Source organism: Echinops telfairi, unplaced genomic scaffold (genome assembly GCF_000313985.2).
Source record: "Echinops telfairi isolate 266 unplaced genomic scaffold, ASM31398v2 ScPeMD7_443;HRSCAF=831, whole genome shotgun sequence".
NCBI lineage: Eukaryota > Metazoa > Chordata > Mammalia > Afrosoricida > Tenrecidae > Echinops > Echinops telfairi.
Window position 1 is genome coordinate 7,952,888 of NW_022104341.1, and position 15,323 is coordinate 7,968,210.

Sequence of the window (15,323 nt, forward strand, 5' to 3'; positions counted from 1 at the left end):
TAACAATAATAAAAAAATTAGGTATTGGATTTCCCAAACCAGTGCAAAACAGTTGAATTCCATCACTGCTTTGATGCTTGGGTATCCACACTTCTGTTGTAGTTTTTTTCCTTCTGTACCTCCCCTGACTTAGAGATGTCTCACAGGGGGTTGCCATGAGATACAGTCCATTGGACAACTAGCAACAATGACAACAACAGGCTGGTCTGACTATTGTTTTTAAACTAAGTAGAATATGATGAGAAAGAAAATTATTCTATTTCACTCCCATCTATGCTAAATCATTTTCAGATACTACCTACTGGTTTTTGTTTTGTTGTACAAACCAGCTATTTGGACAGCTATTTATTTAGTCCTAGAATAGACAAAGGAACAAGTTACAGCCAGACTTTGGCAAGACTAGCGCTTGTTTCAAAGGTGAGAGGAGATATTTGGACTCCTTTATTACTTCCTCTGATATTTGGGATCCTATAGAGATATGGTGTGAGTTCTGAGTCCAAGTTAATGTCTTTGCATGTGAAGATCCAGTTGGCCTAGCACCATTGACTAAGGGATTATTCTTTACACACTCTATGGACTTATCACCTTTGTTGAAAATAAATTGCATGGGTTTATTTTTGAACTTTCAATTCTATTCCATTGGCCTCTATTGTGGGAGTACAAAGGACACGCACTTAATCAAGTTTGGGATTTTAGAACAGAGCATTTTGCCTGGAAGGGAGCCCAAGGGATGCAATGGTTAAGTGCTCAGCCGCTAATTGGAAGGGTGTCTGTTTGAACCCACCATCCTGCTTCATAGGTGAAAGATGCGGTGGTCTGCTTCAGCTTTGGAAACTGTTGAGTAGGGTTGCTATGCGTTAGAACTGACTTGACCACAACGGGCTAGCTTCTGGGTAGGAGAGAATATATTCATAGAAGCAGAGACTGAAGAGTGCATGAGAGTTAGCAAGGTAGAGAAGGGGGTGTTCTGGGCAGAGGGAAGAAACTTAACAGGAAAACTATGATGTGATACGGGGGTCCAAGTCAACTCAGAGTCTGTGTGCTATAGTTTTAAAAATATTTAAATATTTTCCTTGCCCAAATACTTGGCTATTCAAATTAATGGCCATGATCCCTTTGGGGTAGAATTGGGCCAGATTCCTGGATATTTGCTATTTTGTTTTCCTCCGGAAAACCTGGCTTCTTATTCAGCCGGTAGATTCCAGGTCTGAGGACTGACTCAGGTCAGGAAATTGGGCAGAGAATCATTACCCGATAGAGGATCATCAGGTTTCTGGCCATCCAGTCTTGATTTATTTTGGTTTTAGAGATATAGCAATAACTCTATTGGATCTACATTTGTCTTGCTCCTGGGAATGCTGCTTTCGATTAATAATATTCTTAGCTCTTGGTGGGTCACGCTCCCTGCCTCATTATAGTCACCTTGCTTCTGAAGTTAAGTGCTGTCCTTTGGCAGGTGTAATTTTAGATCTTATCACCCACATTGGTATCAGGGATCCCACTGCTATAATAACGTCTCCAGGCTCTTCTACCATCATCTCTAGTTGAGAGGACAGCTCCCACGGACAGGTGCGCCTCGATGATTAGTGAACTCCTTGGTGAAGGACTAGACAGTCAATAGGTTACCACAGTAGCTCGAGTGGCCATCAGATCCTCTAGCTCGTTACCAGTCTGCTGGGCTGTCGGTCTTTAGGTAGAACGTCTACTCTAGTGTACCCTTTTACCTATGTTTTTGATCCCTTCTTTCTCTATTACCAAGTCACTTCTGAGATTTTTACTTGCAATAAACAACATGAGGGCTATATTTGCTCTTCTCTGGCCTCCCCATTGCCACGAGGCCAGCTCAGACATGCCTCTGCACCTCATTCTTCTATACTAATTCTGAAACCAACTGTTTCTCTGATGCCACGCTACATCTGTGCTGGGTTTGAGAATTCATTACAGTGGCCACACAGAACTCACAGACAATGCTCAAAATTTAGGGGGCTTATCAGGAAAGTCAATAGGTTACCACAGTCATGATCAGCAAACAGTAAGGATACAGCTAGTGGTCTCCTCGGCCAGCAGCCACGTGTCTCTCCAGTTCTCAGCCTCAGCCAGGTGGTCGTCAAGTCTTTCTCAGGTGCTCAGTCTCTTCAGTCTCAGTCCTTTGGCCTTTGCCTCCATGGGCCGGGAAGGTAACCCACTTGTCACTTGATCTCACAGTTCCCCAGTTCCAGGGTCTTGGGCCAGATGAGGAGACAGCCCCTCATAGTCTTGGTGCTGCTCCTCTGGGTCTCTGTGCCACCGTCTGTGAGACATCGGTCTTGGTGGTCTCAAATGCATTCTTCCAAGGCCCCTGGGTATCTCCCTTCTCTACTGCTGTTTCAAAGGTGGCTCATGCTTGTAGTCAGGGAGGTGCGGTGGGCTGGGATGGTGGTGGGTGGTAGCGAAAATTGGCCAATCCCCCATTAGCGTTACACATGCCTCATTTGCATAGTCTCACCCAATCCTTTGGTGGGAATTACGGAGACTTGGGTAGAAGAGCCTTATTAAGAAATTTCACTCCACCACACTACTTTTAGTGTGGGCCATGATTGCTTTTTCCTGCTTTCCAAGAGCCAATCTAACAGTGTAATAGCACAGTCAATTTTCCCAGGGTATTTAATTTCATTTAGTATCATTAGAGAGTGCTCCCATATTGACAAACACATCTATATCCAGCTTTTTTCTTTTAACGTGTGAATTGGGTGAAGGTTTACAGAGCAAATCAGTTCCCCAACAATTCATACACATTTAGTTTCATGTCATTGATTGCAATCCCTACAGTGTAACATTACCCATCTCATTTCCATTTTTCATAACACTTCTGAATTTTATCCCTGAGTAAACGCTGTTCTTTTGACCTTAAATGGTTGATTATTCTAAGGTGTATGTACTTTCTTAGTTAACAGTTCCCCTTATACCCAAAGCCAAACCCAACCCACTGTCATTGAATAGATTCCAAATCTTACAGTTCCTATAGTTTCTAAGACTGTAAATCATTCTCCCTCAGAGAAATCTCATTTTTCTCCCTCAGTGGCTGGTTGGTTTGAACCACAGACTTCGCAGTTAGCAGTCCAGTGCCTAAACCTACAGAGACACCAGGCCTCTTTGTTCCCCTAGTTATCATTTGGCTACAAATTGAGCTATGGATGCCTTTAATTTCCATTTGCTGACTCCCATAAAGAGTTACCATCTTACCCCAGCAATAATAGCAAAGTTAAAATATAAAAACAAACCCAGAAATTTAAAAACTATGGCAAGGGCAGGGAGAGACCGGAACCCTCACACTGTGGTGGGACTGTAAGATAGCACAGCTACTGTGGAAAAAGAAAATGGTTTGGTGCTTCCTTCAAGCTGGAGACAAAAATACTGTATGAACTAAAAGTCCCACTACTTGGTATACATCCTGGAGAAATAAGAACCACAATATGCGTAGACAGATGCATACGCATTTTATCCCAGCACTATTCATAACACCTGCACGCTCATCAATGGAAGAGAGGGTAAACCAACGGTGGAATACTACACAATGCTAAAGAAGGACAAATTATGAAATGCTCAGTATGGAGTAACTCGGAGGATATTATGTTGAGTGAAATAAAGCCAGTCACAAATGGACAACTATTATATGAGATTACTAACATAAAAAGTCATTAAAATATTTTTACACAAAAAGAAACAGTTCTTGACTACCAGGGGAAGGGAGATACAATCACAGACTAGAGGAGAGATATATATTAACTTGGGTGAAGGAGAAGGCGATAGGCAATAAAAAGGAGATCAGCAAACAAATGATGGAGGCAAGACAGACACTGAGACAACTGGGAAATTTGAAGGCAACAGATGTAACTACTATTATATACACAAGTCTTACAACAATAGTGATCTATGAGTGCAGGCACAGGATCAGGCAGTGTTTTGTTCTGTTGCACGTAGGGTGGCAATGAGTCAGTATCAAATTGACAGCACCCAGCAACAACAACATGAGAGGAGGCATAGATAGACACGGGAGCTGAAAGAGGGTGGGAGGGAGAGTGGGATTATACTCGTGAACATATTTAGTTTTGACAAAGGATATTTCTACGTGTATGTGGAACCATGCTACAAACAGAGCCAAGAATGTGGTAGAGCATACAGGGTGCAAAGTTATGAAAACATCTTAGACGTAGCCAAACATGTTGAAGGAATGAATCGCTGTGTGGGCCTGGTGACTCAAAACCACAGCTCAGGGTACATCAAGGTCAATAGCATAACATAGTTCTCATAGACAATGTTCTATATTATGCTTTAGTATATAACAACTGGAATATTAAAAGTTTGTGAGTATTCATCTAAAGTGCAACTAGTGGTCTCTCCCTGTCTGGACTAAGGAAGAGTGATTAAAATCTAAGACTCACAGAAACAATCCATCCAATGGACTAATGGACCACAAACATCAGTCTTCTTTGACCCTGCGACCGGAACTAGATAGTGTCTGGGTACAACTGCTGTGAAAGGGATCAACATTATAAGGTTGTGGATAGAGTAGCAAAAAAAATGTGCAACAAAACTCAAAATTGTGAAAAAGAACTGGATTATAGGTCAGATAGAGGCTGATGGAACTCTGACCCTTTGTCCCCTTCAGACTTGTACCTGAACCCACCTCTATGACTCAAATTTCAGGAAAACAGTAGTTAGCTCTGTAAAGGAAACAATAACACTGGGGAAGAACACATATTAGAATAATCAATCATTTGAGATGGAAAAGGCAGTGTTTATGCCAGGATAATATTTTAAAAGTTTAGGAAAGAAGAAGAATGGCAACAGGAAACATGGAGACAATTGGGAAAGTAATGTTACAAGGTGGGGATTACAATCAAGGAAGCAAATTGTGTGTAAATTGTTGAATGGAAAACGGATTTGCTCTGTAAACCTTCCCCCCATAGACAATGTTAGGTGCTGTCCAGTCCATTCTGACTCATAGCGACCTTACACACAACAGAATGAAACACTGCCCAGTTCGCCACCGTCCTTACAAGAGCTCTTACGTTTGGCCCGTTGTAGACACTGTGTCAACTCATATTTCGAGGCCGTTCTTCTCTTTTGCTGCCCTTCTACTTTATCAAGCATGATGGCCTTCTCTGGGGACTGGTCTCACCTGGTAACAAGTCTAAAGTACATGAGGTGAGATATCCCAATCCTTGCTTCCCAGGAGTATCTGGTTGTCCTGCTTCCAATAGATATTTGCTATTTTGTCAGTCCATGGTACCCTCACAATTCTTTGTCAGCACCACAGTTCAAATGCACAGATTCCTCTTTGGTCTGGTCTTCTTTATTCAGTGTCCAACTTCTACAAGCATATGAAATGATTGGGAATATGATGGTTTTGGTCAGATGAACCTTAGTTCTCAAGTTAACATTCTTGCTTTTCAACACTTAAAAAAAAATGCACCTTTTGATCTCTTGACTGCTGCTTCCATGAGCATTCATTGAGCATCCAGGCAAGATGCAATCCTTGACAGTTTCACCCTTTTCTCCATTTATACCGGGGGTTACCTATTGGTCTGGTTGTGAGGATCCTGGTTTTCTTCCCATTGAGTTGTAATTCATACTAAACGCTGCAATCCTTGATCTTCATCAGCAAATGCTTCAAGTCCTCCTCACTTTCAGAAGCAAGGTTATGTCATTTGAATATCCCAGATTGTTAATAAGCCTTTCTCCAATCCTGATGCCATATACTTCTTTATAAAATCCAGCTTCTCTGATGATTTGCTTAGCATACAGATTGAATAAGTATGGTGACACTGATGCACACCTTTCCTGGTTTCAACCCATGCAATATTGCCGTATTCTGTTTCCAAAGCTGCCTCTTCTTCCACGTACAGGTTCCACATGAGCACAATGAAGGGCTTAGGAATTCCCATTCTTCTCAAGGTTATTCCAGTGAAATGCCTTGACATAGCCAATGAAGAGATCTTCCTAGTACTCTTTGTTTTCAGCTAAGATCAATCTGACATCAGATATGATATCCCTTGTTCCACATCTTCTTCTGAATCTGACCTGAACCGTTGGAAGCTCCTGTCAATATACTGTCACAATCATTGTTGGATGATCATCAGCAAAATTTTACTTGCATATGATGTCAGTGATAATTGTTACATAATTCAAGCCTTCTGATGGGTTATCTTCCTTTGTTGTTGTTGTTGTTGTTGTTATGTACCATTGAATTGGTTCTGACCCAAATGACTTTAAACACAACAGAAAATACTAGCTGGTCCTGTACCATCCTCACAATTGTTTCCATGTCTGAGCCCACTGTTGCAGCCATGATATCAATCCATCTCATTGAGGGCTTTCCTCTCCTTCTCTGTCCCTACATTGCCCAGTATGATGTCCTCCTCCAGGAACAACCCTATCCTTATCACATGTCTGAAGTATGTAAGATGAAGCATCGCCATCCTTGCCTCTGAGAACCTCTCTTCTTCCAAAACAGGTCAGTTTGTCCTTGTAGCCGTCCGTGGCACTTTCAGTTTTCTCCTCCAGCACTGCAATTTAAATCCATTCATTCTTTGATTTCTATTCAATGTCCAACTTCCACATGTATACGAGGCAATGGAAAATACCATGGCTTGGGTCAGGTGCCCCTTAGTTCCTAAAGTAACATCCTTGCTCTTTAATACTCAAAAGAGGTCTTATGCAACAAGTTTACCTAATGCAACACATCTTTTTATCTTACACACATCTTGACTTATGCTTTCATGAGTATTAATTGTGAATCCAAGCAATACAAAATCCTTTACAACTTCAACTTATTCTCCATTTATCATGATGCTACCTATTGGTCCAGTTGTGAAGATTTTTGGCTTCTTTACACTGAGTCATAATCCATATTTCAGGCTGCAATCTTTGTTCTTCATCAGCAAATGCTTCAAGTCCTCACTTTCAACAATCAAGATTGTGTCATTTTCAATTGAAAGTCATTAGTATGCCTTCCTCCAATCCTGATGCCACATTTTCTTCATGAGATCCAGTTTCTTTGATGATGTGTTTAGCAAACAGATTGAATACGTATGGTGAGAGGATACAATCCTGATGCACACCTTTTCTGATTTTAAGCTGTATAGTATTTCCTTGTTCTGTTCTCATGGCTGCCTCTTGGCCAATGTGCACGTTCCAACTAAGCACAATGGAGTGTTCTGGAATTCCTATTCTCAAGGTTATCTACAGTTTATTATGATCCACACAACCCTATGCCTTGCCTTAGTCAATGAAACACAAGTAAACACCTTTTTGGTATTCTTTGCTCTGAGCCAAAATTCATCTGACATCTGCAACAATATCCCTTGTTCCATGTCCTCTTTTGAATCCTCCCTGGACCTCTGACTACTCCCTGTTAATGTACTGCTACACTGTTGTTGGGTGATCTCAAGCAAAATTTCACTGGCATGCGATATCAGTGATACAGGTGAGCAGTTTGAGCATTCTGTTGGGTCCACCGTTCTTTGGAATGGGTAAAAATATGAATCTCTTCCAGTCTGTTGGCCAAGTAGCGGTCTTCCAAATTTCCTGGCATAGCTGAGTGAGTGCTTTCAGTGCTTCATCAGCTTGATAACAGATTTCAATTACTATTCCATCAATTCCTGGAGACTTGGTTTTGGCCAATGCCTTCAGTACAGTTTGAATTTCCTTCAGCACCATTGGGAGCATCAAACAAAGATGGAAAGTATACACAGAGTCACTCTACAAAAAAGAGTCCACATTCCACTATTACAGGAGGTAGCATATGAGCAAATACCAATGGTGCTGAAGGAAATTCAAGCCCAATATTACCAAAGACAAGCACTTCATTATTCTGGAATGGTCATTCTTACACCTGGGGTCTAATGCACGCACCACCATCCCTCTGTCCTCAAAGCCAGCTTCCGTCCTCATTGTAATATTGGGCTGGAGAGTTGTAACTCTTCTTGGGCACCTGCCAGAGACTTGGCTTATATATTTTCCTGGCGAAATACCATTGGCATGTGTGCCCCAAGTGATGCTAGTTTTTCTTTTGTTTACTTCCCATATCTAAGGATTTTCCTTCACACTGCGGGATGCCTAGAGCATGCTGTTGACTTTCGTAACAGCCATCTTTTGAGCATTTGCTACATGTTAGACCCTTTGGTGCTCTTATTAGCTGCCATTGAGTCAATTCAGCTCATAACCAGCTTGTGCACAATAGAATGCAGTGTTGCCCAGTCCCACACCAGCTTGACAAAGTGAGTCCATCATTAAGGCTGTTATGACACTCCATCTCATCATATCTCTCCTTCGCTTCTATCACCAAGGCTATATTTCTCAGCTACCATTCCTTCCAGTGTTTCCAACTTTCTCATTGCAATTGCCAATAATTATCAATGCCTCGGATTGCATGCTTGACCAATTTCAGACTGAAGAAGTTGGTAGAATTCTTCCTTCTTTATCACTAGTTTTAGGAGTAGATGAGTAAATTTCACTAATAGTTGCATTCACTGGGCTTCCTGGTAGGGGTATAGATATTATCCTGTCATATATAGTATTGTACTTTAAGATAGATCCTGAAATGTTCATTTTGATGCTGAATGTGACAACATTCTTCTTGAATTTGTCAATCTGGCATAGTAGACCATATGATTGTCTGCTTCAAAATGTCCAATTCCAGTCCATTTCAGCTCATGAATACCTAAGGTGCAAATATATTAACAATTGTGAGGACGGCACAAGATTTGGCAGTGCTTCATTCTGTTGTACATAGGGTTGCCATGAGTCGGAACTGACTCCACAGTACCCAACAAGAGCAACAGTGCCTATGATGTTGATCTTCATGTGTTTCAGTTCATTTTTGATGACTTCCAATTGCCTAGATTCGTATTTTGTACATTCCACATTCTGAGTATTAATGGATGTTTGCAGCTCATTTTCCTCGCTTTATGTCATGAACCATCAGCAAATGAAGGTCTCAAAGCTAGGCTTCATCCACATCTTTAAGGTCAACTCTATTTTGAAGAAACAGCTCTTCCGCAGTTGTATTTTGAGAGCTCCTCTTCAGGCACAATATCTGATGATGTTCAGCTACTATTCCGAAAGGTTTCAGTGGCTAATCCCTCAGGAGTGGAAATCCTAATTTTTCTTGTAGTCTGTTCTGAGTCTGGAAGCTCTGCTAGAAACTGTTCACCATGGGTGATCTGGCTAGTATTTGAAATATTAGTGGCATAACGTCTAGCATTACAGCAATGTGTAAGCCACTACAGTATGAGAAATGGACAGAAGAGTGATGGCATTAATTCTAGTATTGTCCAGATTCCAAAATGTAGTTACTTAGCTATGTACCTGTGACTTAAAACTGGGGCAATGGATGCTAAGGAAATAATACTTTGTATGAGCGAAACATGCAGATGTTAGTAAATGTAGCAGCACCGTTACTTGCTGTATGTCTTCTTAAATGGGTCCTTTTTCTTGTAGGCATTTTTCAAAGCTGCAGATGTCAACAAAGATTCACAATTGGACTTTGAAGAATTTGTGCATTACCTTCAAGAACATGAGAAAAACATGAAGCTGGCATTTAAAAGTCTGGACAAAAATAATGATGGTATGTTATTATTATTATTATTATTATTATTTTTATCCACAATAAGCAAGAATAGCCTGTAAGTTATTCCTACTGTCAAAAGTTTCATCTATTTCTAATACTTGTCTAGCAGTAATTAAAGAAATTGTAACAATAACACAAATACTGTATTTATTAGTATTGTAATTTCTATGCAGGTACTATATTCTTTTATCTTCAAAACCATTTTCTTGGGAATTAATACAAGTATCATTTAATTCCATAGTTCAATCACATCGAGCAGTATTGTACAATTGCTGCCACAGTCAGTTTCAAAGAATTCTTTTCCTGCCTGGGCTCCTTGGCATCAGCTCCTTTTTACCACTCCCTCACCACCACCCTCACCATTGTTCACTGTTCCCCACAGAAGCCCTGATTCTACTTGCTCTCCCTACGGGTTCATCAATCCTGGCTTTCACATACTGAAAAACAGAAGAAATATATTTTAAAATTGCAAGAGAGTGACCCCCAATGCCATAACACATCCGAGACAAACCCCAGACTGAACAAACAAAAATAAATCACAGAAAATGTTGAAAACCATATCAGGCTGAACATGCATCAGAGGGGTGGCAACTGGCCAGGTTGTGACCGCTCGAGTCAGGCTTATCATTTTCATCTTCTGTGATCATCTCTCCAATGCACTCTGTTTGGTAAGCCCTCGGTGCTATCTTCTTAGCAGAATCATTTTTGGCCCAAATCTCTGTCCTGCAGAGTTAAAGCTTCTTGACCTAGTGATTTGGTCTTTTTTCTGCAATGTGTGAACTGAAAGTGTCGCGGGAATTTTAAAAGTGGCATGTATTATTTTCTCACCAAATTTAAAAATATTTTAGTGGCAGGAAAATTAGACAGCACAGAAAAGTTCCTGAAAGAAAGTAAAATTTACTCTTGAACCTGAAATCTAGAGATAAATGTAAATAATTTTAGTATATTTCTATATTTCCTTTTAGGATTTCCTTTCCGTCTTGGTTTTTCTGTCAGTTTCCTGCTTTCTCTTTAAATGGAATACCAACCACAGTGTATGCATGGTTCGGTGTCCTACTTTGTCCTGTTAAGGTTATACTGTAGTTATTTTCATTTCACTTAATATTCTTCACAAAGGCAACTTTTGCTGGCTGAAACAATTTCATTTGTAGTTATGAATCATCTAGTCATTTCCACCTTGTTAGGATATTTCCAGTCTTTTAGAATAGCAGAGGAGAGAATACTCTGTTTTACTGTTACAAGCACTTAAGTTGTAGAGACTTGACCTAAACTTAGATACCACCTCTGCATCCCTGTGTGGCTAATTAGAACTGACTTGCACTACGTTTTATAAATGTATATGCTAATTTTTAAGTTGTGTGAAGTTCAGGTTTTGTTAATTGAAAAATTCTAGGTGCACGAGAAGAGCTACTTAAAGGATTCTGCTGATGGAGTTTTAGGTCAAACAAAGTATAACCTGAATGTCATAAGCTTAACAACCTCTGAGTATAAAAGTGGTACATTTTCCCTTAACCTAAATCATGGTGCTCCTGAGTTTTTGTTCACTTTCCAGCTCAGGCCCTGAAAACAAATAAAGTCAGAGGGGATGGGGCAGAAACTCGGAATGGTATTTCTGCAGGGCTTTTGGGACTGAGCAGTGATGTTCTACTTTGATTAGTCAAGGGAGAAAGTAAAAGAACTATATTGCTGATCACTATATAACTTTGAGATTAGGGTAACCTTGCCGACAGTCTTGTTTGTTTCAGAAAGCATATTCTCTGTTAACAAGACCTATAAACAGTGATTAGCAGTTTTATCAGAGACAATAGGTGTATTAAATTTTTATTAATGGTATTCTGATTTAATTGATTATCTGACACAATGGAATTACAAATGATGCTTGTGGCAGTTACATAATCCTTTGTCAATTTGAGGATTAAGAATGAAGGGGTGTACAGAAGGGTCACAAGGAAGAGAGGAGCCAGTCAGGGTGCAGTATAGCACTGATGAAACATACAACTTTCCTCTGGTTCTTTAATGCTTCCACACTCCCCCACCCCCCCCATCATGATCCCAATTCTTCCTTACAAATCTGGCTAGACCAGAGCATGTACAGGGGTAAAGATGAGAGCTGGAAACACAGGGAATCCAGGACAAATAAACCCCTCAGGACCAATAATGAGAGTAGTGATACCAGGAGGGGAAGGGGAAGGTGAGGAGAAAGGGGGAACATAGATCACAATGATCTATACATAACCCCCTCCCTGGGGGATGGACAACAGAAAAGTGGGTGAAGGGAGACATCAGTCAGTGTAAGGCATGAAATAAGAAGAATAATTTATAAATTATCAAGGGTTTGTGAGGGAGGGGAAAATGAGCTGATATCAAAGGCTCAAGTAGAAAGAAAATGTTTTGAGAATGATGATGGCAACAAATGTACAAATGTGCTTCACACAATGTATGTATGTATGTAATGTGATAAGAGCTGTATTAGCCCCAAATAAAATGATTTAAAAAAAAAAGAGATTGAGGGGGTGGAGTTTAGCCTGTCAAACAGGTGGCAGCTTGATGACCTCATTTGGAGTCTAGTGTCCTGAGCTGGAGGAGCCATGTGGAGATCCCTGCCAGAACTGAGATGTTTAAAATGCCACTGGATCCAAAGACTTCCCACCCACTGACCCGTGATCTTCCTGCATTTGGCATCGTTGCATGTGCTTCGTGAGTCTGAAGAGGACTCTGTAGATTGGTATCAGATATAAGGGCTAATATCGGGCTTATGGACTTGATCTGCGCTGGGCTGGGATGTTTTCTCAATATTCAATTGCTTTTGTATATAAAGTTCTTTCCTGTACACATATGAGTGTCTCCCTGGATTTGTTTCTCTAGTTTACCTGGACTAACACAATGCTCACGAAGGTAACAGTGGAGGTTGTTACAGTTGTTGTTAGATGCTTTGAGATGGTTCTAGGGACCCTTTGTCTAACGGAGCAAAACATTGCTCAGTCTTGTACTATCTTCACAAACACTGCTATGTTTGAGCCATTGTTCAATCACTGTGTCAATCTTCTGAATATGGCCTGAACTCTGGCTGTTCTCTGACAGTGTACTGTTGCAACTGTAGCTGTCTTTCAAATTTCTTGGCATAGACTAGTGAGTGCTTTATCAGCTTGTTGAAACATTTCAGTGAGTATTCTGTCAATTTCTGGAGCCTTGTTGTTGGATAATGCCTTCAGTGCATCTTCCACTTTTTCCTTCAGTACTATTGGTTCTTGATCATTTGCTACCTCTTAGAAATGGTTGAATGTAGACTAGTTCTTTCTGGTACTGTGATTCTGTGTATTCTTTTCATCATCTTTTGATACTTCCTGCATCATTTAATATTTTGCTAAGATAATCTTTCAATATTGCAACCTGAGGCTTGACTTTTTTTCTTGAGTACTTGCAGTTTAAGTATGTTGAGCATGTTCTTCCATTTTGGTTTTCAAACTGTATTTCATTTCATTAAAATACTTTGTCTTCTCAAGCTTCCCTTTGAAAATTCATTTAGGCTTTTTGACCTCATTGTTTTTGCCATTTGCTTGGCTACTCTAAGACTAAGAACAAGTTTCAGAGTACTTAAGGTTGTAAATTTGGCTCTTGTGGATTTGTTTTAATGTTCTTCAGCTTCAACCTGAACTTAAATATAAGCCATTGATGATCTGCTCCATGGTTGGCTCCTGGCATCTGTTCTCACAGATGTAGTAAATTTGATTTCTGTGTATTCTATCTGGAGAAGTCCATGTGTAGAGTTGCCTGTTGATTCATCAAACAAAGGTATTTGCGATAAAGTCGTTGGTCTTGCAAAATTCTATTATTTGATCTCTAGGTCCATATTTCCAACTACTGTTCCCTTCTCTTAGTTTCCAACTTTTGCATTTCAATCACTAATAATTATCAATGTCTCATGAGTGTATGCTTGATCAACTTCAGACTGAAAGCATTAGTAAAATTCTTCAATTTCTTTATCACTCATTTTAGTGGTTGGTGCATAAATTTGAATAATTGTTATATTGACTGAATTTCTTTGTATGTAGATAGATTTTATGCTATCACAAATAGCACTGTAGTTTATGATAGATGTTGAAATGTCCTTTTTAATGATTAATGTGACACTGTTCCTCTTGAATTTGACATTCCCAGAATGGTAAACCATATGTTTCACCTAGGATATATTAAAGTTGAACTTTTTGTATGCATTAATATTGCTCTCATATTTCAAATGATTGGATATCCTCAACTATTTGAGAGGAATGAACAATTCTTGGATTTAAGAAATCTATGATTAGATCTGTGTGTTAGAGCTTGAGAAATATGCAGTACTTAACTAGATAGCAGTGACTTTGGGTTTTTAAAAAAAAATTTTCCGTGAATGTGTGAGTGAAAGTGTAATAGGTGCAAATAAAGTAATGTAAGAGATTTGAGATATTTGACATGGCGTATGGGGGGTCTATGCAAAGGGTTAATGCTGTATTTTAAGTATGTTAGTTTTTAAAATGCTGTATTTTAATTATGTTAGTTTTTAAAATATCATATATTGATTGGCCGGTATTTTCATACTACTAAATCAGATCTTCAGGAGCCCTGGTGGCTGTAGTGGTTATACACTGGCCTGTGACCCTCAAGGTCAGCAGTTTGAAGCCACCAGCTGCTTTGCAGGAGAAAGAGGAGGTTTTCTACTCCCATAAAGAAGTACAGCCTTGACAATGCTCGCCCCCACCCCAGTTCTACCCTGTCCTACAGGATAGTCATGAGCTGTAATTGGCTTGATGAAAGTGAGTGTGGTTTGGTTTAAATCAAATATCCAAAATCAATTTTAAAAATTGCAAGTTGGTACAATAATCAAGCGTCTTCAACAGAGTTACAATCCCTTATTTGAAGTTCTAGGTGCCATTCATGCTCTCAAATTTAGAATTTGGACTTTAAAGATGTAATACAGTGCATACATGCTATGTGCAGTCTGGGACATCATTGTTTAATTATGCACACAACTATTTTTACAGTGAAAACATAGGAATATTCACAGGAAATTAGACAATTACCTTACTAAAATTAACCTCATCAATTTAAGACAAGTTTTTCCTTCAATTGAATTTTAATGCCAAATTTATAAGAAGTGTTTCTAGAGCTTTTTGGTTTTTGAGTTTTGAGTATGGCATCATGGGCCTTTAAAAGATGATTCTAAGTTCTTTTTATCCCTCTTGTTATCTTTTCAAATACTTTAATTTGATCATTTTTGTTTTGTTTTCACTTTTTAAAGGGGTTATAGAAACTTCAGAAGTACTGGATGTTCTGAAATCACTGGGTATAGATGCTTCTGAAGACCAGGCAAAAAAGATTCTACAAAGGTCAGGTGTATTTTTTTGGTGATAGTTTTTATTTTATGAGTTTGCGAACAAATTTGATTGTTGTATTTGGTTAATTATGGCTCATATTGAATGTATCCTTTTGAAAGCAACTTGCAAAATCATTGCTTAGGTTCATGTTTAATCAGCTGAAATAAAATAAAATCCCACATATATCCAGTGTGTAGTGCAGTGAATTACTTCATATGGCTCTTCTACTCATAGTCTTTGTAACAGCCACCAAATGACTGGGGGTGAGGGGAACATGCAAATAAGGTATATGGAAATCTAATGAGGGGAACATGCAAATAAGGTATATGGAAATCGAATGAGGGGAACATGCAAATAAG

The 15,323-nt window shown here is 39.5% G+C and overlaps 1 protein-coding gene across 1 annotated transcript in view; it reads left to right on the forward strand.

The window, feature by feature from the left end:
* LOC101646855 (calcium-binding mitochondrial carrier protein SCaMC-1-like) overlaps nt 1-15,323 on the forward strand; it is a 61,796-nt gene that overhangs the window by 1,481 nt on the left and 44,992 nt on the right. The window contains 2 exon segments of the mRNA XM_013003885.2: nt 9,484-9,610; nt 14,889-14,976. Of these exon segments, the coding sequence (XP_012859339.1) occupies nt 9,484-9,610; nt 14,889-14,976 (215 nt within the window).